At 40.0% G+C, this 24,523-nt stretch overlaps 2 protein-coding genes across 2 annotated transcripts in view; both read right to left on the bottom strand.

The window, feature by feature from the left end:
* Positions 1-10,711, bottom strand: part of LOC108677388 (integrin alpha-PS1) — a gene marked incomplete at its 3' end in the record, with an annotated part of 33,858 nt that extends 23,147 nt beyond the window's left edge. Inside the window, exon 1 of the mRNA XM_018165596.2 lies at positions 10,491-10,711. Coding sequence (XP_018021085.2) covers positions 10,491-10,684 — 194 coding nt within the window. The remainder of the gene's footprint in view (positions 1-10,490) is intronic.
* A 1,497-nt stretch (positions 10,712-12,208) lies between these two features.
* LOC108677389 (DNA helicase MCM8) lies at positions 12,209-24,439 on the bottom strand. The gene is made up of 17 exons (XM_047883805.1): positions 24,235-24,439; positions 23,035-23,199; positions 22,565-22,677; positions 22,180-22,299; positions 21,507-21,813; positions 21,212-21,335; positions 20,885-21,017; positions 20,096-20,215; positions 19,471-19,620; positions 18,409-18,804; positions 17,379-17,591; positions 16,994-17,084; positions 16,564-16,627; positions 15,318-15,401; positions 14,175-14,319; positions 13,382-13,543; positions 12,209-13,003 (listed from the first exon to the last, which is right to left on the bottom strand). The coding sequence occupies exons 1-17, from the start codon at positions 24,410-24,412 to the stop codon at positions 12,803-12,805; spliced, it is 2,766 nt and encodes a 921-aa protein (XP_047739761.1). The 5' UTR covers positions 24,413-24,439; the 3' UTR covers positions 12,209-12,802.
* Positions 24,440-24,523: the final 84 nt, after the last annotated feature.

Raw genomic sequence — 24,523 nt, forward strand, 5'->3', positions numbered from 1 at the left:
TTCTGTACTTATAGATCTGACGTAATCGCCATCTAAAAATCAAAAGGTATTTGGTATTATCCAAAGACAACTTGACAATGAGGCGAAAGGGTCTAAAATTCTTTAGTTGCAATAATGGAAAATTGTAATTAATCAAAAATATATATTTGATTTAAATCTATTTTTCAATGAAGCTGTTGCGCCGCAATCAACACTATTTTGGCAATTCTATCCAATACAATTATTGTTTCTGAGCTAAAGACCCGATCTAAAACAACCTGTTTCACTAGTATGAACGAAGGCAGCATTATTTCAAGTAGATTTTCATGCAAGAATACTACGCTTAGGTGTCACATCGAATTGTGAATCAGGTTCTACAATGAAGGTATAAACTCTGCATAGCTAAGACAACCAAACCATTTCTCAGGCGACAAAATTTGCAACATAAAAATTAACAGGTGACCATAATTCTGGTTCTAAAGTAGACCAGCCAATCACTGTCGGAAATAATTAATTAACGATTATCGTGCGGACATTTTATATTTTTTTCCGTATGCTTCAAGAGTGAGCATACGCATCGCAATCTAGTACACACGAAAGCGGATGGCTACACGGGTGACTTCATAACTTAGAAAAAATATCTCTACAGCACTCATCAATTTAACCACCGCCCATCTAATAAATCACGTCGGACAAAAGGCAAGACGGCAGCAGGTGCGTATGAACAGTCCTTATTTGTCGCGCATATTCATAATAGAGCGCGCAGGCGCTCGGGGCGGACCGACTATGCCGCTAAAAAGGGCCTTTCGCTCACGATCGATTTGGGTATTCCGGGCATCGCTCAGCACGTACGAAGCTTGCTGGTCGTCTCGTACCGAACCTTGTCTAATATATTCGCGCGAACAATTGTTACTCTTCAAAACGTAAATGTAAGAAGATAGTACGCTTCATACCTGTATAAAGAGCATACCTGTATAAAGAGGTAATACACAGTCCTCTTGTATAAATGTATAGTACACATTTTCCTTGCATTATAATATATAGTACACATTATTTCTTATATAAATGAATAGTACACATTTTTCTTGGATAAATAGTTAGCATACATTGTACACAACTCATTCGGTTAATTTTTTATATGTACCCTATGAACATGTAATATTTTTCCAGAATTTCGTCGTCATCATCACGTACTCTGCACAATATTCAGGCCGATGCTTTTATAAGCAATAATTATGCACTGCTCAAGCAAATGAATTATAAGTAAGCTTGAATTTTAACATTGGGTGTTGAGAAATGCTGGAAGTCAACAAAATGCGTTCACAGCCCAATTAAGAAGAGCGATCCTAACATTAATGTTAATTTGTGCTTGCGCTCCTTTGAATCGGAATTCCAATGTATCGTTATGAAACGTAATTATTGATTTATCGTTTTTTGAATCACTCATAAACTAAATACAAATAATTGGAAGTGAAAATTGCAACTTGAGCTAAAAGTGCATCTCTATCTGGACACATTCTCACTCATTTGTCTAAGTGGAGACCGCAAACCTGCTTACAAAATACGCTCTTATTATGACGGCCCTAGCTCTCGTGACCCACAGCGCCTCGGCAACACGGCACTCCAGTGCAAACTCTTATTAAAAAATCTTTAGTAAATTAGTTCTCTTTTGTATGCGAGGAGGGAGATCGCTCGCGGAAAGTGTAAGGACCCCGTAAATTTTGCCGCTTGGCTATACATCTATAAAAATAAGACTGGATTTCAAACAGGTACAGTTTGGCTCAAGGGGTGAAAGACGTGATTCCGTGGAAGTTTTGGGTTTCCGAAGATAAACAAATAACACAAGGATATATGGTGCATGGTTTTGAAGCACGTACGACCATGTTCCCTGAAAAGCGCGTGGCTCCAGAGGAACAATGCATGAAAATATGAGAGCTAAAGAAGCTCTGCTATGCTATCGATAAATTGCTCCTAGCATAGAATTGTTCATAGCTAGGTTACACTCTCACGCGCACCAGTACACTAAAAAAATTAGATTTGTCCAAAGAGCAATGCATTTTTCCGCTTTGTGGGTAATTCTCATCAAGTTTGGCCCGGCAAATGGGCGTATTAGCGCTACGTGCAGAAAGTGTGTCACATTTTGGACAATGTGACCTATTTTTCTGAGTGGAAACACAGCGTGAGAAGAGCCTGGAGAAGAAGAAGCCCTCACCACCAACCGCGGCAGACGCTGTAGCGCGCCACATAAACCTGCGCCGCACTGATTGCTACCACCGAGCAGACGCCATGGATTATGCCATCACTTGCGTTAATAGGGCAATAGGGTCTGGAGAAATGAACGGCTAGCATGATAGGTCAAGAGCTGCTTAATTAACCAACCTTCCAACAATTCCGAGTTTTTTAGTTTTTTGAAGCGAAATATTCTAAACATTTTCTATCGTATGAGATCGAAATTCACAGTAGATAACATATTTTAAAAATACCTCTGAACAGAATTAATTTATTTAAAGTTTACTTCTTGTCTAATTTTATTCCTCCACTAAATGTATGCAATGTATAAATTAAGCATCTAACATTCTGAACATGAATGTCCACTTACATTTATTTTTTTCAAACTTGATGTTGCATGCCATGCAATTATACCTAAAGCATTCGGCAGCTTTCCACTGACTCGTATGGTTTCTATTCATTTAAGAAGTGCTCCAAGCTGGTAAATTCGTTTTCATTCTACCCAGTACTCTGTAATTTTTTGCTTCAAAATGTAAATGTGTGGAAAAAACTTTGTAACCGTGTTGATCGTTTGAATTTATACTATGCATATAGGTTGGTGAAATCTTTTACTAGAAATTCGATCCCGTCTTGCTGCTCGCGAGACATAGCAACACGCTCATTTTCTAACAAGTACGTTTCACTCCCGGTCGAATCTTTGATCGGCTATACGACACGGATCGTCGGCTGCAGGTTTGATTGCAAACAAGATGCGATTGTGCTGGATCAGCATTCAAGAACAAGCCCTCGCAGGCTACAAACCCAATGCAATCTGCTCAATGGTAATTAAACCTGTTGTGTTCAGAAGTCGGCAGCGACCGTAGCAGCAAACATTTTCATCAATCGATTTTCAGTGAAGTAACTATTTTTTAATACGACGAAGTGAAGAAGTTTCTCTGCGATATTCAAAAGACTAATATTTGTTAAATTGTTGTAATATTGAGTTTTATTTAAATCTTCCAACATAAACGTTTGCATTTTTGATAGCAAACGGGTCTGTTGAACTTGTGGAGATTATATTTTATTACTCCAAATAATACTGCAATTTTTACTTCAGTATAGTTCAAAGCAACTATTAAGTTAGCTGACAACATTGTGGCTAAAAGACTGTAGTTCCCCGAACTCTAACTTCATTTCAACGCGATTAAAAATCTCCCCCAAAAAAGGAAGCTCATTTCCGCAAGACTCCTCAAAGGAAACACGAAATTATCAAAGCTTAAGCACGTCAATAAAAATACAGAACAAGCTTATTCCGGAGAGACTCTAAAAAACGGACGCTCGTGAAGGATCGACGGGTCGGAACGTCGCTCATATCCGGCGTTACGGAAAAAATTAGAGCGTCATATTGTCCAAATAGTGACTCACTTTTTTCGTGTAGTACTAATGCGTCTTTTGGACAAAAGACATATTAGTACTACATGGACAAAACTGGGTCAGGATGACCCACACAAAGGCAAGAAGTGCATCGCTATATGGACAAAGTCTCTAAATTTTTCTAAGTGGGCAATATCCGGCGTCACGGAAAAAATGAAAGCGTCATATTATCCAAATAGTGACTCATTTTTTTCGTGTAGTACTAATACGTCTTTTTGATGGACAAAACTGGGTCAGGATGGCCCACACAAAGGCCAGAATGGCATCGCTATATGGACAAAGTCTCTAAATTTTTTTAAGTGGGCGCTGCGAAAATGTTAGCAGCAGCGCTGTACCTACGGGCTACAGGTTTGTCGTACCTCTCGTGGGACTCTCTTAACGGGTGCGGTGACGGCAATACATCAGACGTCGACATGCCTGGAATGGAGTCACTCGGAACATTAACTTCGATATTGACTTTGAACTCCTTAGCGAAAATGCAACATCGTACCTGCAAGAATTTGATCCGATGTTTTTGCGTGGACTTTTCCACGATTCAGCTCCTAACCGGAAACTCTTCTCTTGTTGCATATTTTCTTCATATGCTGCATATTTTCAGGATTGTCGAGCCTAAATAAGAGCTATAAAAATAAATTTTTCCAGCCGTGTACCCAGCACAACACCCATAGTGTCAGAGCAGCACCCAGACGTGTCAGAGCAGCACCCAGAGTGTCAGAGCAGCACCCAGAGTGTCAGAGCAGCACCCAGAGTGTGAGAGCAACACCCAGACGTGTACCCAGTCAGACACTGAGACGAGTACCTACACGTCACACGACGCGCCCCAACAGAGGGCGTGTATGCCCTGGCAGGGCGTGTGTCTGCAGCAGAGTCGTCCCGTCGTCCAAGCGACGCCCGTGGCCGCGTGTCGCCCACGCAGACTACCTCGCACGTATAACCTACACTCCACCTCTGCAAATATTATTCATTGCTCACAATAGGTCCATCATTAATACAATATCATAAAACAATATAAATACTTTTATTAAAACACAATATAATTACTATTTTAAGTATATTATTTAAATTAATTTAATTTTCGTCGAAAATACACTCACGCTGATGGCAGCCCAAAAGCCAGACGCTAGATGGCATCTAAAGATGAATGGCATCTAAAACACACATTAATTTGATATGTACTATCTTTTCGGGTGTTATGCATGGAGTTCAATCGAAAACACGACCACAACATCGCAATTAAAGACAAATTACGAAGTTTATTGACTTTGATATGACCAATTTGAGCTTTAGAAAGGACATAAAGCTAAGACCGAGTGAGGAGTAAACGGATGACGAGTACGAACAATCCTTCATTTGTAGGACGTGTAGGGGCAATCCTTCATTTGCATGCATAAGCCAGTACACACAACACACACTCCACACACAACACGCGAGCCACACAGCTTACACACAACACCCAGCCTACATACAACCCACAGCCTACACACAACACCCAGCCTACACACAACACACAGCCTACACACAACACCCAGCCTACACACAACACCCAGCCTACACACAACACAGGTACTGCGATATACAAGGTCAGTTCTCGCCATGCCCAGCGCAGCTAACGCGGCGACGCCCGACGCAGCTATCAGAAAAACACCAGCCATGCAGGCAGCTTGGTAGTGAACACTTCCTACGTCATATCTTATCAAATTAACCTTTATAAAAGCAGAGGCATTTATGAAATTAACCTGTATTTAGGCAAAAAAAATCATCAAATTAACTTTTATTGAAGCAGAAAAACTAATGAAAATAGCTTTCATTTCATTTAAGGCAAAAATACTTCACTAGAGGACCTACATTCAGATGAAAATTCGATGTTAATACATTCAGCAGTCAATGTGTAATGTGTTATATATAATTAAATAATTACATCATATGATATAACATTAAATGTGTCACATTCTCTGCCTACACACCAAAATCTTTAGCTTGAGTGCCGGCACTGAAACGATTCACTGGTGAAAATACTTCATCACCTTATATGGTGCATTGAAATTTTTTATTACGAATGTATATTTTATAATGAATATTCGATTATACTGAAAATCTATTATGACGAAAATTATCTATTATACTGAATCTAATCTATTATACTGAAAATTATTATGTGCGTTATGGTGCGTTGAAATACGGTCATAATAGAAGGAAACATACACCTGGCAATTCAATGCGAACGACATTTTAAGGAATGGGATCCTTCCTTGCAAAAGATACTTCGATGCGTGAGACACTTGCATATCGAAGATACTTCGGTGCATGAGACACTTGCATGCATAAGATACTTCGGTGCGTTAGACACTTGCATGCATAAGATACTTCGGTGCGTAAGACACTTGAATGCATAAGATACTTCGGTGCGTGAGACACTTGCATGCATAAGATACTTCGGTGCGTAAGACACTTGAATGCATAAGATACTTCGGTGCGTGAGACACTTGCATGTATAAGATACTGCGGTACGTGAGACACTTGCATGTCAAAGACCAGGCTGCTGTTGTGTGGACCAGGTCTGTTGTTAAACGCGCAGGGTGACGTAAAATCTAAAGCACAATACAAGTAATTTATAGCGCCAGGGAGCGGCCATATCCTCATAGAAATTAAAATCCGAACAACGGTGGCCGACTGGCGCTGGCGTAATGGCCAGCGATAAATCGCATGCAATTTATGCAATTTTTTAACGGCACTAACATGTACCGCTAATTGGGTTCAGCCGAAAATTTCCAGTCAAGAAAATGCCACGCGGTCAGCCAGCCGTTGTGCGCTCTCCGCACATGGAAATAATGAAGCAGAACTTCAAATTGATAATAAAGCGGAAAGTTGTGAAGTTATCTGCTTGTTAGTGAATGGAATTCTGGGTCCTGAAGAAAGTCGCAGGGCAAATTAGAAGCTGCATATGATAAACGTGCTTGCGTGATACAAGTGTTAAAAAAGTTGAGTTGCAATTATTTTATGTTTATATTCAATACTTATAATACGTACTTTTTAAGTAGAATTGTTAATAAGTATTATGTCTGGCCGGCTCTCCTTATTTGGACGCGTGGACTAAAAATAATTTCCCTTGCTAATATAATGATTGAGAAAAGTAATTTTCTATCAATGTTCTGAAATTGAACATTAAAACATTTGTGCGCACATACAACACAAATCTAGCACCGTCTTCAAAAAGGCTCCAGGGGCTGAGTTCATGCAACCTCATTGCACTGTCACAACCAGCATGGAAACAAAAAAAAAAATTCAAGCCTTATTACTTGTAACTCGTTCATGTCAGAGCGCCATGTTCGCGAAGAATTTCCCTCCACAACGACGGATATTTTTGTGCAATGCAACAGCAAATCAAAAATGAACAAGTGGGAAAGTCCTGCCTGGTATTGGGTAAGGTTCTTCTACAAGAAATGCTGGCGAGAAAACGATTCAAAATGTCCAACAACTGCACGACATTTTCGCACCTTCAAAGCCCCCGACCCAATTAGATGCATTGAAGTAATTCGCGCGCTGCCGAGTGGCAATTAATTATTGTGCCGTAATTGGACCTCGCGCCGACATTGTTGTTAAGTTCAACGTGCAGAGCGCGCGCCATTACGAGAAATGCTTTCTACTTCAAGAGCTGCTTTGAAAGAAAAAAGTAGAGCATAACGGAGTGGGTGTACAACAATAAAATGTTCTACACATTTATGTTCATATAAATGTTCACATTACAAAATTAATCGACGGTAAAAGTGAATAACATTAAAATTATTAAAATTTTGTTGACGAAACATTACCAATATACAAGGAAAGTAATTCATTAGAAATTTGGATATATTTCAGGAATCTACATATACAAGCAAACTCAAATCAAATATGGTTAAATTCAGGTTTCCAAGTATAATTATTCAGCAACTTGGATAAGATTCGTAGCAATTTTATTTGGTCAAAACATTTCTGATCATTTTTCGTTCACATATGAATCCGTTGTTCATACACATTACTTCGGATCTCAATAGAGTTTTATATTCAAAATTCGCACAAAAAAATATTTCGGATTCAGTCGAACCTAGTGATAAAAATCGAACATTTTTATCTCAAATATATTTACGAAGCCAGGGTCAAATTTTCAATCTAAGTTAAACTTTCTAAATCCTAACGTCGCTGAACTGCGCTATGATTTTACAAGCTCATCATTTATTATTGAATGAACTACATGGCAGCGACGCATTGACGGGTGGCAGCGACGCACCGACGGGTGGCAGCGACGCATTGAAACGGGTGGCAGAGATATAGTGACGGGTTGCAGCGATATAGTGACGAGTGGCAGCGACGCACCGACGGGTGGCAGCGACGTAGTGACGGGTGGCAGCGACGTAGTGACGAGTGGCAGCGACGCAGTGACGGGTGGCAGCGACGTAGTGACGGGTGGCAGCGATATAGTGACGGGTTGCAGCGACGCACCGACGGGTTGCAGCGACGCACCGACGGGTGGCAGCGACGCAGTGACGAGTGGCAGCGAAGCATTAACGGGTGGCAGTGACGCAGTGACGAGTGGCAGCGACGCATTGACAAGTGGCAGCGACGTAGTGACGGGTGGCAGCGACGTAGTGACGGGTGGCAGCGACGTAGTGACGGGTGGCAGCGACGTAGTGACGAGTGGCAGCGACGTATAGTGACGGGTGGCAACAACGCAGTGACGGGTGGCAGCGACGTAGTGGCAGGTGGCAGCAACACATTGTTGGTTAGCAGCGACGGACAACACGACAAAGCGACGACCGCTTCTCGTCACGCAAGATCCCTGCAGGTCGCGGAAGACCGCCATAGATCAAGGCTCATTTCACTCCCAGCCACCGTCATTCAGACGCGAGACAAATGACCGACACTCCCACGTGATTTAACCACCTTGGCAATCCTTCATCCTTAAGAGATCATTTGATGTTAATTCCTAGTAATTCTCTTCCTATCATGTGGGAATGATGCCTTGTGAGAGAGCAATTCGGGAACGGCCGCTACTCGAGCATCGCGTGTGTGGTCCTGTACAGTAGACTTAATCCACCCGATCGTTCGCGTCCCATTCAAAGCTTCTTTGTAGTCATTTGCAGAGCATTGATGGAAAAGATCGAGTCTGTCGTAAACTGGTCCTTCATACAGCTTTCTATTAAACCAATGGAAAAGGAGAGAAATGACGAACAGAAAAAAGGTAAGGCGAAAAAGGTTGGAAGCAGACAGGAAGGGATTCATTGACAATGGCTGCTAATCGAAGCAATTTCGACAAAGAAAGAAGTCGAGGTGAGGAAACTGGAGGCATCTTCTATTTCGGTAGCAACTTTGGGCATGGGCGTACCAGTTCTAATTATTGTCCCTTTGGAAGATTGATTGAGGTTTTAGAAGTCATAATGAGAGAGAACTTGATCGCAACAGCCGGTATTGTTGTATGTGGCTTTCGGTTTGGTTTCATATCACTACGGCTGGTCCACATCTCGATAAAAGCTCGAGGAAGTTTTTGATTCAATTAAATAATTGACGTTCGATGGCGGTTATTGCATTCAAGTCGAAATACTACGAAATATATTGCGATTTTTTAAATTTTCCTTTTCCATTATTAATTTTCTCTAAAACCATGTCTGTAACAAGAGCGAGTGAGGCTCGATTTGTTTTGAAGCCAGTGACTGAAACGTCCAAGTGATTTACTTGCAAACGAGGCTACACGAGTTGGTTTTAAATTTAAGCGCGTACACACAAATGACTTCAAGATAGTAATGAATTCATGATGGAAATAAATTCAAGAGATGTTGCAGTGACACGTCTATTATAGTGATTATTACGGTTACATTGATTATTCACAAAGCAGCAACTCCACAATTCAAATGTGATTTCATCAACTAAAAATTTAAACATTTGTTAACAATGAATTTGAATATCATTATTAGTATTTTTTTTTTATCAATAAAAATCGCATACTGATAGTCTTTGAAAGCTGTCAATCTGAAAAGTCTGTACCTAAATCTTTTATCTTTTCCAGTAAGGTCCAGTGCATCGAGGGTCTACAGCAGGTCGAATAAATCATGTGTGGAGATAGGAACAAATGTGAAGAAACTGTTTTGGATTAAACATTTATATTCATTGAAGAGAAACCAACGTTGCTTGCGCTAGAAGTGATAACAAATCATGAGACGATCCATATCACCGAGTCGACACCTCATAACTACAGGTCTAGATAGCGTAACACTAACATACAACTTTTAAACCTTATTGGAGTTTAATGTTTGTAGCAAAGAACACCCCGCGGGACATACTGATTCTAGTGAGCAATTAGGCAGCATGAAGAAATGAATACGATGAATGAAACACAACATCACAGAAAATCGTGTCGTGCGATTGTGTCGGTGCAAAAATCCGGCTTGGAGGGGCAACGAAAATCAAAAAGTTATTTTCCCACACAAATTGCCCGATTAAACACATAAAATTGGATATAATTTTAATCTACATGGAAAACTGTACGAGTCTTTTCGGTAATTATGCTACGCATTAACGATAATGATAATCACGTGTCTTGCCTGCAGTGAGAAACGCCGGCGCTCGTCGCCGATGATCGAAATCAATGCAAAATAAAGCGAGTGATCGCAACTCCTAACTTGACGCGTGATTAAATACAGTGTGTTGTAAAATATTGATAAAATTCTTGGAGTTCATTTCTAAGGTCAAATTTCGCAAATAATCTGTACAAACTCTATGTTCAGTGTAAGCGTCAATCGTGTTATATTGAACTATTCACCATTTCATATTTGGTCCTAACCTAAGATTAATTAGCAGTGTTTAGCCCTATGAGAAACAAAATCATTTTTTCAACTTACCAAGAAGTAACTCTGCGTTTAGAAGATATCGTCTCGAGGACAGATTGATGTTGAGCGACTGAGTATCCGAAGTGAGAATTTGGGTTTCCAATCTTCACGATTGGTATCCTAGGCTCCAAGTTGAAGCCAAGGATACCTGAAAATATTAGGCATGTTGCCGTCACCAGCGCGCCAGTCAAAAACCGGCTGCTCATTTTGAGATACAACCTCACTTGCCACCTGCTCAGCCAACACTGAGGTGAGGTGAACTCGTTCGGGTCGTCTCGTTCTTCAGTCATCCTAGTGACTCTGAGAGGCGTTGTGGGCGAACTTGTCGATTCGAAAAAATCTTCTGATGCAAATGTTATCAATGAAATTGAAGACGTTCGAGAAACTTAATTATATTAAGATCAAAATTCTTTCCAGTACATTCTCTATGGTATCGACTATATGCAGCAAAACGATCCTTTTTGGCTATAAGAAGTATGTATTTTACGACTGGGCGGTCCATTCTTCGAATGTTTTAACGAATTTTCGCACAATTTTCACACGATCGAAAGATCAATGAGTTTCTTTCTTTACAATTCAAATTTTCACCAGTAAATTTCATCATATTTTTTAACTGCTATATTTAGATTTTACGCATCATCACCACATTTCTTCGGGGTAACCAAAATTCATTCTTCATAATAATGCTAAAATCACCGAAAAAGCCATTTTGCTGCGTCGAACGTGCCACGACCTCTGCGTTCGCCCGTTCGGGCGACGTTGCCTCTACAAGTCTATGATTCTCGATGAGCGGCAGTCTACGGAACTTACAATTAGGTTTTCGTAAGTGATTTTTAGAATTTGTGACACGGATTTAACATTAACGATTTGATTACGCTAAAGAGACATTTCTATAAATATGCTTCATAGCAATGATCTTTTTAGAAAAATTACTTTCATTTTATTCACTTTTTTCGTATATTTCTATTTGGTTCGTGAACTGAACGCGAGTCGATAATGCACCTTTATTATAAGGAGCGAAATTACATTCATTTTATTCACTTTTTTCATATATTTCTAATCTATCGAAACTTATTAATTTAACTTTTTCTTCGCTACTTTGCTTTCCTATAACCTCACTATAGCCTTGCTATTCCTACTCCAGAAATAATGCCTACGCCTTCAACTAATGTTCGTTTCATTCCCCGTTGACGCTTCGGTTTTCAGAAAGATTCAATACTACGTTCCTAATCATTGACTGCTATACTTCTATCTCCTCCTATGCCAGGCATCCTCGCTCAAAATAGATCATCAATTTCAATTCCAAAGGTTTAACCAGGATTTTGTTTCCTCATGCACTGCAATTTACCAGACGACCAACTCACGTTAGATTCAAGTCAAATTCACATCAACTCATGTGATAACCGCAGCTGAATGGAGTTTCTCGCCGTATTTATTGCATTATATAAAAGTTTCCAATGAGAGTCAAATCGAATACAAGGGCGGTGTGGTAAATTTTCATCAGTGGCATACACTTCAGGGACAACAATCCTGTTGACGAATGGCAGGTTAGAAAATAGGAAGAAGAACATCATTACTTTGTAAAAATATATATACATTGTATGTAGAAAACTACTAGAATATATTTTGTAACATCAAACTTAAACGTGATATTAAATGAAAGCAAGAAGAGAACCTTGCCTGGTCTTCTCAAGTTGACGAATGGCAGGTTAGAAAATAGGAAGAAGAACATCATTACTTTATAAAAATATATACATCTTGTATGTAGAAAACTACTAGAATATATTTTGTAACATCAAACTTAAACGTGATATTAAATGAAAGCAAGAAGAGAACCTTGCCTGGTCTTCTCACAACAAAAACATCCAAATAAACAACAGCTACAAGAAAGTAAACGAAGCAACATCACTGTGCCGTGAGTGCACTTGACGAGACTCGAAGATGTCGTCACAATATCACAATCAAAATTCCTTTTGTAGCCAAAATAAGTGTGGAATTTGAACCAAAATATTCATCGTGACGAAGTCAAACTAACTTAAGCCAAATATACAGTCGTCTGACGTGATCGCTTCAAAAGGCTTATTAGTAGTGAAACTCCTTCAATAAAATCGCGCTACCAAATAACAAAGTTTCCAACAAAAAAAGGGAAGCAAAATCCGTAATGTAGGAAAACATATCCACTCACATTCATAAGAACACAAATTGGACGTAAGCGTGAATGATGAATCATTTTAACTCTAAGCATAAAATATTCCTACGTCGACGCTATACACTATAGCATCACAATATTCATCACGAATATCATAGGGAAATCCACTATGAATTTATTTGGAAGTCACCAGCTGGTACATTCTGTTGCCCTTGTTAATAAGGAAGCCCTGCTGGTTGAGTCCTTCGATGAGTCCTGCAACTGCGCTGGCGTCGATCTGCGCCTGCGCGGCGACGGCACGTAGGTCCTGGACAGAGTACAGACTCGTGCCCGTCATGTCCGAGTGTCGCTGCAGGCACGTCAACAGCCGCCGCGCCTGCCACACACATCAAACAATTGTGAATGATTCACTTAAACCAGAATAAACTACTTCCAGTTGTATGAAAATGATAAAAATGGTTAGTAAGCCAAGTCCATTCCGTTCACGACTAGAAAAATCAAATGGAAACTTTACGGTTATATTAATTCAAGGGAACCTGTGTTTGATTGGAGGAGCACTCCTCCAAGGAGGTGGATGCCGAGGAGTGCAAGTGGATAACAAAGATTAAGTCTTGAGGCGGCACCCTCGTGTGGCCATAAGCAGCCACTGCGAAACATACTACTAATGATACTAAGGAGGGGCCCCAGCGTGGCCTGGGACTGCTACGTCCAATAACACATAATAGGGATAATATTATGCTAATTTTAAGGCAACCTGTGATCGGTTGGAGGAGCCTGAGCCGTGTGAGGATCGCTCGAAGTGCAGGTTTCCGAGGTCGTCGGCGAGCGTGTCGATCATGCTGTACCGCATCAGCGCTACCACGTCCCTAGCGTCGTCTTCTGTTGCTTCCTCTCGCAGCTCACACTTCGCCCTCGCCTGCCAACAAATAAGTGGGATGTTCGAAATTTCGGTTTATTTTTAATTAACGTTTTTACTCCTAACAACGTAACATGAAAATCGGTTACATTTTTTAATTTGATATTAGTACTCCTGCAAGCATTTGGAAAACCGTTGGAATTTGTACGTCGTTCTTGCATCTTCTCTCAGCTCACACTTCGTTCTCGCTCGGCGACACACGCTTGGTTGAAATACCGTATTTAAATCTTTCAATTTGACGTTATTACCCTCAAAAACATTTGAAAAAAAGCTTGGATCAGTGCAAGCCATTATCTACTGACGGTCAATCTGTTTTTTAGCCATGTAAATACGAATAGTATTGACATTGGTTAATGTATTCGTGGATGAAGAGTTAAACAAGCAGTCACAAGCACTCGGATTAGTTGGAAAAAGAACTAAAAATTTAAACCTCTTTTACAACTAATTTTGAACTAAGTATAGTAAAATATTCAAGTGTTCAACAAAGTAAGCAAGAAATTACTAAACGCAAGCAATGAAAGGTAAATAATCACCAGAACGATAAGTAAAAAAGTCAATGAACACGAAGAATCTAAGACCAATAAATAATGAAACGAACAAAATGTTATAATAATAACTGTAATAATAAGACCTGCGTTAAGCGCACGAGGGCCTCCAGGTGTCGTGTGGTGATCGGGGGAGCGGACGCCGCGCTGCTGTGATGCTGCGACCGAAGCTCCAAGTAAAAAGTTTGCAGTATCGCTGCAGCAGTTGTAGACAGCCGTGGCTGCACGTACCTGTAAGACAAGCAGATGTAATAGTTGCTGAAGTGTAATAAGCAGCTGCTGAGTTACAAATAATACAATTAGCAGAAGCAACAGATTTAAAGTAAATTGAGTAAGAAAAATCAAAACTTGAGATCGCGTAGCGATGTTTGAGACTGCAAATTCTGCAGTTATTACTTAGCTGGCCCTGAAATTTAATGCTAAACACAGATAAAATATCTTAGAAGATCGAGATCATGATCTAGCTCACCCTTAGATCCAGTTCAAAGTTGAGTGCCTTGCAACTCCAATAATTGCCTAACTGCTTCTCTCATGACATCACGTTAACTCTCAAGTTCAACTTGATTCTCTCCTAATAACCATGCATTAATGTCAACAGATAAATGGTTAGATAATAGTTAAAATATTGTTGTGGGAAGCCCATTTCAGTGATATTGCAAGGAAGTAGGATTTTCCTACTAGGGGTCCTACAAACCCCCCTCTCCTGAGATGCAATGTAATGTGAAATTAAAGTACGAAATTAAAGCAAAAGTATGTATCAATTTCAGTGTTGACACCATAGTAGAGTGCTCACTGTTTGATATGCATCTCTAACTTAATCATGCTAAAGTTAATGTAACGGATATTTTTTATGGATTTAGTGCACTCCTTAGGTTTAACATGTTAATCTTTTTTTGCTTTTCAGACTGGGTAAAGCAGGCAAACTTGAAAATACCATTATTTGAGAGGTTATAGACCCCCCCGTGCCTCGGTTTTGCGCTTATTCTTTTTCTTCTCTGTTCAATGTACATACCTGGTTCTTCTTCTTGTGTTGTTCAGTAAATTGTTAAATAAACACAAGGAAAAGTCTAATAAAAAGGTGGTTTGGGATGGTTGTAGGGGAGGTGGAGACCATCACCAATTCCTTGTTTGCTTGACACTCTTGCAACAAACACCCTCAGGCCCAAAACGTGGCTGTTAGCACGATAAATAGTCCTACTACAATATATTCATGCCTTAAAAAACCTCACCTCCTGGCGTAACAAATAAATTTCCTGAAGGTGGAAGCAGGCAGCGGCTCCTCGAACTCACCAGGCGCGTACTTGAGGCGCTCACTGAAATGTTTACTTAAGTCAAGCTTCTGTACTAGGATAATACTTTCTTTACTTTAACCATTCACTTTTTATTATATTTTTATTACTCTTATTGTATTATATATTCCCAAATAATTCAAAAATTACTCCTGGATTCCATATCTTTAGCTCAATAACTTTTAGTTTAGTTTATTTGCTGCGATTTTTGGAAGATGCAACGAACCTGATTTCAAAATAAATATAGCTTTTCTTCCAGCATACACCATTGTCATTGTTTTGACTCAGATAGAGTCAAAATATGGAGACAAGCAAGTACTATTGTCAAACAAGTTGTTACGTTGCATGTCACAATGTCACATACTATAATTAATGACTTTGTCAAACAAGTTGTTACATTGCATGTTGCTATGTCACATACTACAATTACTGACGTCATCCATACATGCCCCGCGCCTGTAGTTAACATCTTGAGGTGAGCAGCTTGCGACTAATGTGCCGAGGTTTACTATAAGCCACAATGGATAACTTAAAAGAAACTCGTACCATTCGAAGGCGGGCAGAACACGTCATGTGATCGCAACGTACATCCCATTGTACAAAGTAATATCACAATAATAGTGCAACGAACGGGCCAGTAAGTTACGCCTGTCTGATACTCGTGCATTGCTAGAGTAAATGCAATGACGAAAGACGCCAAGTTTTTGAAGATCATGTTAAAAACAACGAAGAAGGCACAATTTAATGACATTACCAACTTAAATTGATCACGAAAATCAACGAACCCAGAGGTACTGAACAAGACGTATGCAGGTCATAGGCAGTTAGTTACCAAACGATCATGCTTTCAGCTAAATGAATAATTTTCAGCTCAGACTTCACAAAACCCTGGAAGCGGAAAAGAAAGTTTAGGCTTCTGAAACGGCCCAGAATGTTTACTAATTGTAAGAGGGACAAGAAGACGAAACTCCCTTAAGCCACAAAATAAAACGAACATGCCATAAGACGAAAGACAATTTCTTCTGCCCAGAGCCCCATACTTACAAGAACCTGGATGCCATTCGATATTGGCGAATGCCACGAATGAGTCAAGCAATTTATTACAGGTTTATTCACAGTTCATAAAAAAGTTATCAAGGATTTATTACCGAGCGTGACAAGAGGACAAAACTCCGTCAGTTCCCACCTGAGGGACGCGTGTTCCCGGCCTTCCAGGACGCTCGAGTTCAGGCCGCTCACGCTGTCCAGTCCTGTCAAGATTGTACGTTAGATAATATCAACGTTATAAATGTTAGATAATATAAACAATAAAAATGTTGCATAATTTAAACGTCTTAAATGTTAGATAACATAAATAATAAAAATGTTACATAATTTAAACGTCTTAAATGTTAGATAATATAAACAATAAAAATAATATTCTATCACATGCAAACGCAACAAATAAATTAACGTGGATATGACATTTCATTCCCAACATTTATCCACCTTAAATCCATTTCGCCGTCGACAGGACTTGATTGAATAGGAGTAATTGACTAATAAAGCAATTGGCATGACGCCCTCAGCTGTGGTTAACCGCCTATCCGCACTGCTGGTGCTGTAGTTGCTGCTACCTGCACTGCTGACGCTGCAGTTGAGGCTTGGCTTCTTCTTGCTCTCGCTGTGCAGCGCCATCACGTGACGGGAGAGCAGCGAGTCCAATTCCTGTTTTACAACGAACAAATAAAAGCTATGCAAACAAATAAGTGAAATTTATAACGTTTCTAATGGAGAAAAGTGCATAGCACTGCAAAAAAGAAGGCTTCGATCATCTGGGAAGAACCAACTCCTGTTTTAAAATGAACATTACCTGCTCTTTGAATACGTAAAGAAAATTCAATAGCACCCATTATATCATAAATCTCTAAATGTTTCATAAATGGACGGCGACGTATACTATCTGTGATAAAATTAAATATACTATCAAAAATTAATATCCTAAAGTGGATTAAGACAAACCTCATCAGGACGATCCACGAGGATGAAGAGCAGATCGAACCTGGAGAGGAGAGGGGCGCTGATCTTGAGGTTCTCAGCGACGGTCTTGGCTTTGTTGTAGTGGCCGTGGACGGGGTTAGCAGCGGCCAGGACGGCGGCTCTGGCGGGCAGCGTGCACACCAGGCCGCCCTTAGCGACGCTGATACGCTGCTGCTCCATGCCCTCCAGCAGCGCCTGCAACAGTAATGTGGGTCAGAGGGGACCACACCAGCCCGCCCTTAACGACGCTGATGCGCTGCTGCTCCATGCCCTCCAGCAGCGCCTGCAACAGTAATGTGGGTCAGAGGGCACCACACCAGCCCGCCCTTAACAACGCTGATACGCTGCTGCTCCATGCCCTCCAGCAGCGCCTGCAACAGTAATGTGGGTCAGAGGGGAGACTCTTGTAGGTGGTTTAATGATATCGATGATATCACCTCAGCAACAGTTGTTGTTGTAATTGCCCATCCTGGTAGTGGCGACTAGGTAAGGGAGGGGGAACTGATAGGTCAGTTTTTCCGGGCACTTGGTGCCACTGGTAGTTCCACGACCATCATCCATCAACAGTAATGTGGGTCATGGTGGAGACTCTTGCAGGTGGTTTAATGATATTATCTCATGTAGATGTTGGTTAATAGATGATGAATTTATATTGTATTCAGGCACGACAGAATATAGCCGATGTATTCAGGCACGACAATATATAGCCAATGTTTTCGGGCCTAAGAAACAAGTATGTACAAATGTACGATAATTTAGAACCAAATAAGAGAGACGTGAATATCTACTGGAATATTTACCCGCATAAATAAAACATAAAAATGTACATTTTGTATGAACTCAATGTTGAATTAGTAAAGGTTATGAGATATGTAACTAGTGCTTATTGGTTGTTAGCCATCATCTAATGAAAAAGAACTATTAACAAAAATGCAGTCAATGATGTCCATGCTGCATTCAGACGGCTATTAAGAAGCAGGAATACAAGTGAGAGTTAGTAAGGAAAAATTACCTGATGTTGCGCGTGCTGCATTTTATCAAGTTCATCAATGCAGCAAACTCCCCGGTCTGCCAGCACCAGTGCGCCGCCTTCTAAACTATAGTCACCAGACCCTGACTCGCGCGTCAGGGACACGGTGAGCCCGGCGCTTGTGGCCGTGTTGCCGCACACAAACACTCCCCGCGGAGCGATATTAGCACAGGCTTGCAGCATCTGACTTTTGCCCAGGCCAGGGTCCCCCACCACGAGGATGTGAGCTTCGCCGCGAATGCCAACCGCGTCGTCAGAGCCGCTGCAGCCGCCGAAGAGGCACAGCGTGAGGCCAGCCTTCACGAGCTCCTGGCCGTAGATCGTGGGACACAGAGACTGCACCAGCAGACGGAACAGAGATGGACGAGCGTGCACAGCCTGGATAATCAAAATGAAGACATGACTTGGCGAATACGTTGCTTTATAAGTAGAGAAATATTTCTAACAAACAAACCTAAATATTCAGTTAGCGAGTTGACGAGCAGAGCAAGAAAATATTGGAAGATCATGCCCGGCCTAAGGTGCAAGGAAGGATTGTGAGCGCGTATATGAAGTTATACTAGAAATGCGTAGTCTCTAAATAACTACAATAAACGAACCACTCAACCGTACAGGGTTTAGAATGAGAGTCCGAGATACACTGGAAGGTCACATTTACTCGTTTGAGATCAAATAAATTTATTATATTTATTATATATGTCACAAATTGAATTAAGCACTTTCATCACGAATTTGTTTTGATGCTCAGCGGCTATGCATTCACAAACCGATATGTTAGATGTAACGAGTTTTTATTACAGAGCAAGATGACAAATTGATGCCATTTTTATGATCATTTTTGGACACGGGCATAAGCTCCAAGTTCCCCTTACTTAAGATACGAGGGCTGAATCAGTAATTGTTACACCATAATAAATTTAAATCCACGTTAACTAGTCCCCGTCTCAGGATACACAGTCTGTAATAATAACCATTATTACGACTGGGACATAGCAGTATAGTAGGCTAATTATATTCAGATCATGTTTATAAGAGTAACGAGACCCTGATGTTGTAGTAGTCGGTGATGGTGAAGTTGCCGGCAGCAGCAGACGAGGGGTCTGTCTTGCAGGTGTCGATGCTGCAGACCTCCACGCAGACCAGGAACAGACACGCGTCGCCATGACGACCCGAGGACTCGCCGCTCTGCTCCACCTGAGCAGGTAAATGTGAGGGTAAGATATCTGACCATGTAAATGTGAGGGTAAGAGGCAGGCAATGAGGGCTTAGATGGCCACGTGAGAGGCAGTGTGTGGAGCTACGATGGCCGTACATACGTACGAGCGTAGGGTTGAAGTAAATATGAGGGTAAATGGTAGATAATGAGGGTTTATGCAGACGATGAGGGCTTAGATGGCTATGTAAGTGGCAGTGCGTAAAGGTTAGATGCATTTACGAGCTGAGCGATCGGAAAAACGATAAAAATGTGCCCAGGAGTGAGGAACTGAACAGGGTATTCACAAAAAGGGGTGTTAGATATCGCTCATACGTGTGCAAAAGTGTGTTTCAATGCTTGGCTAAATATTACTCATGAGTTAGAGAAGATTCGAGGTTGTAATAAGACGTGTTAATAAGAAATTAACAGACAAGCCATTTAGAAAAATTGTTACTGCTATAAAAAAGTACAGACGGTGACAGTGCCGGTGATGGTGACAAGGTCCCCAGGTATGCAGGCGTCCACCAGGTCGCGGCTCAGGTGGCACTCTACGCAGCGCGGCACGCGGCCGTGCTCCGGTGACAGCGCTTCGTCCTGAACATCGTATATATTATACTTAAATAAAATAATTTAAATTGGATACAGAAAAAATTATTTGGTTACAAATAAATAGCAGCTGAATTTGCCTCATTTACATTTGGGTATATTTATGAACGAGAATGAGCGCTGTACCTCTTGTTCTGTAATGAGAGTGATTATTTGAACTGATGGTCAATCACTTAGACTATCTTAACAGAACCAGGAAGAACAATTGAATGCCTTATACTATCTATTATAGATATGAAAGTTACTTGGGAGCCTAAGGCTCTTGTCTACATCATGTAATTTATCACAATACATAATATTCTGGAACAATATCAGGGCACGAATTTCGAATTTTTGTAGAAGCAGAATCATGAAACATCTAAAAAAAATAAATATGGCACTGTTGAAATACCTGGCCGCCATATTGGCAGCCTCTGGTAGAATGACAGTCGGCCGTCGGTCAGCTGGTGTCGTTTAGCGGGAGTTTACACAGGGCTTGCTCACCTCAGCTATAGGTTACAAAATACTTGTTCGCTCCAGCTGGAGATTACAGAGGGCATGCTTACTCCAGGTGGAGATATAGCTTACTCCAGCTGGAGATAACACGACTGATTACTCCAACCTGAATTTACAAAGGGTTTGCTCACTCCAGCTGGAGTTTACAAAGTGCTTGCTCACTCCCGTGTCGGAGTTGTTCTCCTGAACGCGTATGGTCTGGTGGTCGATGGTGTGTGTGAGGGCGTGTGAGCGCAGAGGCGTGAACTGCCTGGACCTGCAGCCTTCGCTGGCGCACTGATTGGGCACCGTGTACCTAGTTTACCATTTACAATGTTAGAGGAAATTATGAAGCAGATTAAGAATAATTGATTAAGTACTGAACCATTTCTCCTCAGTTAAAAATGTAATCATGTTTATAATAAATCAAGTTTCAACATAGTGTAGTGTGATATATAGAATCGTGTGAGATAATCAATATTAGCAAATTTATATATTTGAATGCCACACCTGGCATCGGGTTGTGAAAGTCCAAAGACAGCAAGGCACGTCTGGCAGCTGAAGGCTAGCGTAACACAGCGCTGGCTGACGCCAGACACACGTACAACAGTTCCTGTGATGCTCACCAGCTTACCTGTCATGTGAATCAATACTATAAAACAATGCAAAAATCATGATAGACTACACTACTACACACAAAATTAGTTCCAGTACTTGCAATAGATCATTCTTTCACTGAGATTTTTCATGAATAAATCATACCGTACTCATGAATGATAATAATAGAAACCAAGAATTTACTCACCATACAAATTAGCTTTGAGCTCCTTGAGTGGCGTAATGTGTCCTTCTCGATCATCGTGCAGTCTGGCGCACACTAGAGGCACCTTGATGTCAGGCATAGCAGCCTGCACGCTCTCCTCACTCACACTCATGTTCAGGAAAGACGACCCGCTGGCTGGGTTCTGGCTCGTCATGCCCGGTGTTGACATCATTGAGTTGCTAGCATCCAGAGAATGGTTACTCAGGGACGATTGTTGTTGGGCCAGTGTGAGGTTCAGCTGTTCTGTTGTGTGCTTCCGCACAAGAGCTTCGGCTGTATTGTATAGTATCTGAAATGAATCAAAAGTCGATATTTATAAGTACATTTATTGATTACTTATTAACTTATGTCAACAATGGAGAAGGTATTTAAATCTACTTTCAAGTTCAAATTTTGAAAAAAAAAACAGAAACTATGAATCCCAAATCAGGCCTAAGTATATTAATCATTTTTTTGGCCAAATTGCTTGTGATGTTTGATACTTTTTACATTTGATACTTTTTACAAAAGTTGAACACATCACATATAATAGATGGGAACTGAATGTATTGAGCAATTAAACTGATCAGTTTTAAATGACATTCATAATAAAGTCATTAAATGAAGGTTTATTGCTATACCAGAAGTCCCAGGCACAGAGAAATTAATTTTTTACCTGGTGCATGGCCAGACCCAGAGCATTAAGCACAGTCTGTGGAGTATTGATGATTTCAGAAAGCAGAGATGGCTCAGAGACTTGCAGTTCAGGATCAGCCACCAGCTCTTTGAGGGAGACCTGAAAGATTCATATTATTTAGCAAGAATAATTGTATCAAATTCTGAGTTGATGGTGTTTTATAAATTTCAAGGTTACAACGTTCAGAAATTGCAGTTTTTCATGCAATTTATCTATACTACATTGTTTAAAAAAATATCAGGAAAACAAAAAAGATAAAAAGTACACTATATTACAATAAAACAAAAGCAAGAATAATGCTAGCAAACAAGTGTACTTCTAGAATTGAAAAGTTTATCATTTGAAACTGTTATACCTACTTCACCTTGAAACTACAAGTGTTCCACACAGCATCTCTTTCCTTGTCAGTAGTGCTGTGTAGGAGGAATTTCTGCAGATTCTGAATTTTTTGCACATTTTCATTTGTCTCACTGTATGCTGGAAGGACAAGAAAATATACTAACACTGCACTTACTCCAATAATTTGGAAAAATAGATATAAGTACTTAACAAAAATTATGGATGAAGTAAAGCTACAAATTTTGATGATTTTATATGATGACTTTTGTAAGTGGAAAAACAGTAAGGACACAGAGTCACAGACATGGAACTTTTGAAGATAAGTTCAACAGCCAACATCTTGGTTGCATTGAAATGGAAAAAATCTAGTCAGATAATTCCAATCTAAAAAAAGATAGATAATGATATTGATGAAAAATAAATAACACCACTGAGTGCTGATATTAAACCTATATATCATACATTGAATAGTGTAACATTGTGTAAAATTGTCACCTTGGGTCATGTAAATATGCCATCCTTTGAAAGGACATTTGGCTGGAGGCAGTAGGGTGGTGATGAGAGGTTGTCTGCAACTAACAGGTATGGGTCCAGATGCTTTGATCAAAGCAGCTGAGTTATATGGTTCATTACTCTGCTCCAGACTACCAGCAAATCCATCTGAGAAGAAATGAAATAAATGAAAATAAATCAAATTAGAGTATATTTTTGGCCATAAACAATTTTATTTTACTTACAGTTCAAACTAGTGAAACACCCCACTTGTAACAGTAACAATCACATTGTGATAGTAATCATAGTATGTAGTCTATGTAGATGATGCTGTTGCCTGCTGGCAGTGGCAGGTGTGGTCCATGTGGAAACTGGATTACTAGAATACTGGTACCATATATATATATATATATATATATATCTTATGAGGCTATCTGGCTATGAGCTGCAACTAGAGCTTCCTGCCAATTTTGGTGCCATAAGATTCCCACTAGTCTGGCCCTAGATAATGAACTCCTACCTATTGTGAACAAAAGTGTACAATTAACAATCTGGCCAAAATATTCCAAAAGTATTGAAAATTTCTCACTTAGATGACTTTAGGTCTTACTCTTAGCCTGAGTCTTAGTTAGGAGCTGTGAAAGTTTAGTTAGGATAACCAGGAAAATTCCCATCCTGCCTACTTAATCAGGCCTCCCACTTGCCACTACTAATTATGCTGTTTCTGTAACTGTTGATAAGATTAGCAAAGTTTTTCCAATACAATTGCATCCTAGGAAAAGGCAATTTAATATTTCAAAGTTACCAGTAATTTTAAAAAATTCAAACGAATAGTAAAATCTAATAAGATATAAAATAAATACAATAACTTGATCATCTTGATGCACTAGGCTACAAGGAAATTCTTAATAATAGACTAATAGTGCCGTGGACATCCTTTTTTAACTAAACCTATTTAATATAGGTTTATCGTAGCCTAGTGTATTTTTTCATAGCCTAGTATTTTATATATATTGTAGATAGTTTTTAAATTTATAAAAATATACAAATCTGTAACTAGCTACATGATTGAATTGTAATAATTTGGTAAAAAAGTTTGATTTCATAATATTGACAATTGACCAACCGTAGAAAAGGCGTAGATAAATGATTAAATATTGATTATTTTAATTACAATATTTTCTAAATTCTTAGCTTATTTACAGTTTGAAGCAGATGATTCATTAGAAGGGGATGGATTTGTGTTATTAGGGTTATTCTTGTTGCTTCTTTTCCCAGGGCCAGGGCCGCCAGGCCTCTGATGAAATCCTCGACCTCTGGTACCTCTACCGCGACCGCGCCAATTCCATTTTTGTATTTGATAGCTTTTAGGGGAAGACATTACAATAAAATAATACCAATGTTTTTTTTCCTCGATCCCAATTCCCAATGGTTATCAAGCTGACCTACGGTAGGGCTTAGGCGAGTGAAACAAATGATCTACGTAGATTTT

Source organism: Hyalella azteca, unplaced genomic scaffold (assembly GCF_000764305.2).
Source record: "Hyalella azteca isolate HAZT.00-mixed unplaced genomic scaffold, Hazt_2.0.2 contig13715, whole genome shotgun sequence".
In the NCBI taxonomy this organism is placed as follows: Eukaryota; Metazoa; Arthropoda; class Malacostraca; order Amphipoda; family Hyalellidae; genus Hyalella; species Hyalella azteca.

Coding starts and splice junctions, on each gene's coding strand:
- LOC108677389 (XM_047883805.1), bottom strand. CDS start 24,412: ATGTCTTCCCCTAAAAGCTATCAAATACAAAAATGGAATTGGCGCGGT. Junction 22,678..23,034: donor GCATATTTACATGACCCAAG/GTGACAATTTTA, acceptor TTGTCCTTCCAG/CATACAGTGAGACAAATGAA. Junction 22,300..22,564: donor GGAACACTTGTAGTTTCAAG/GTGAAGTAGGTA, acceptor TGAATCTTTCAG/GTCTCCCTCAAAGAGCTGGT.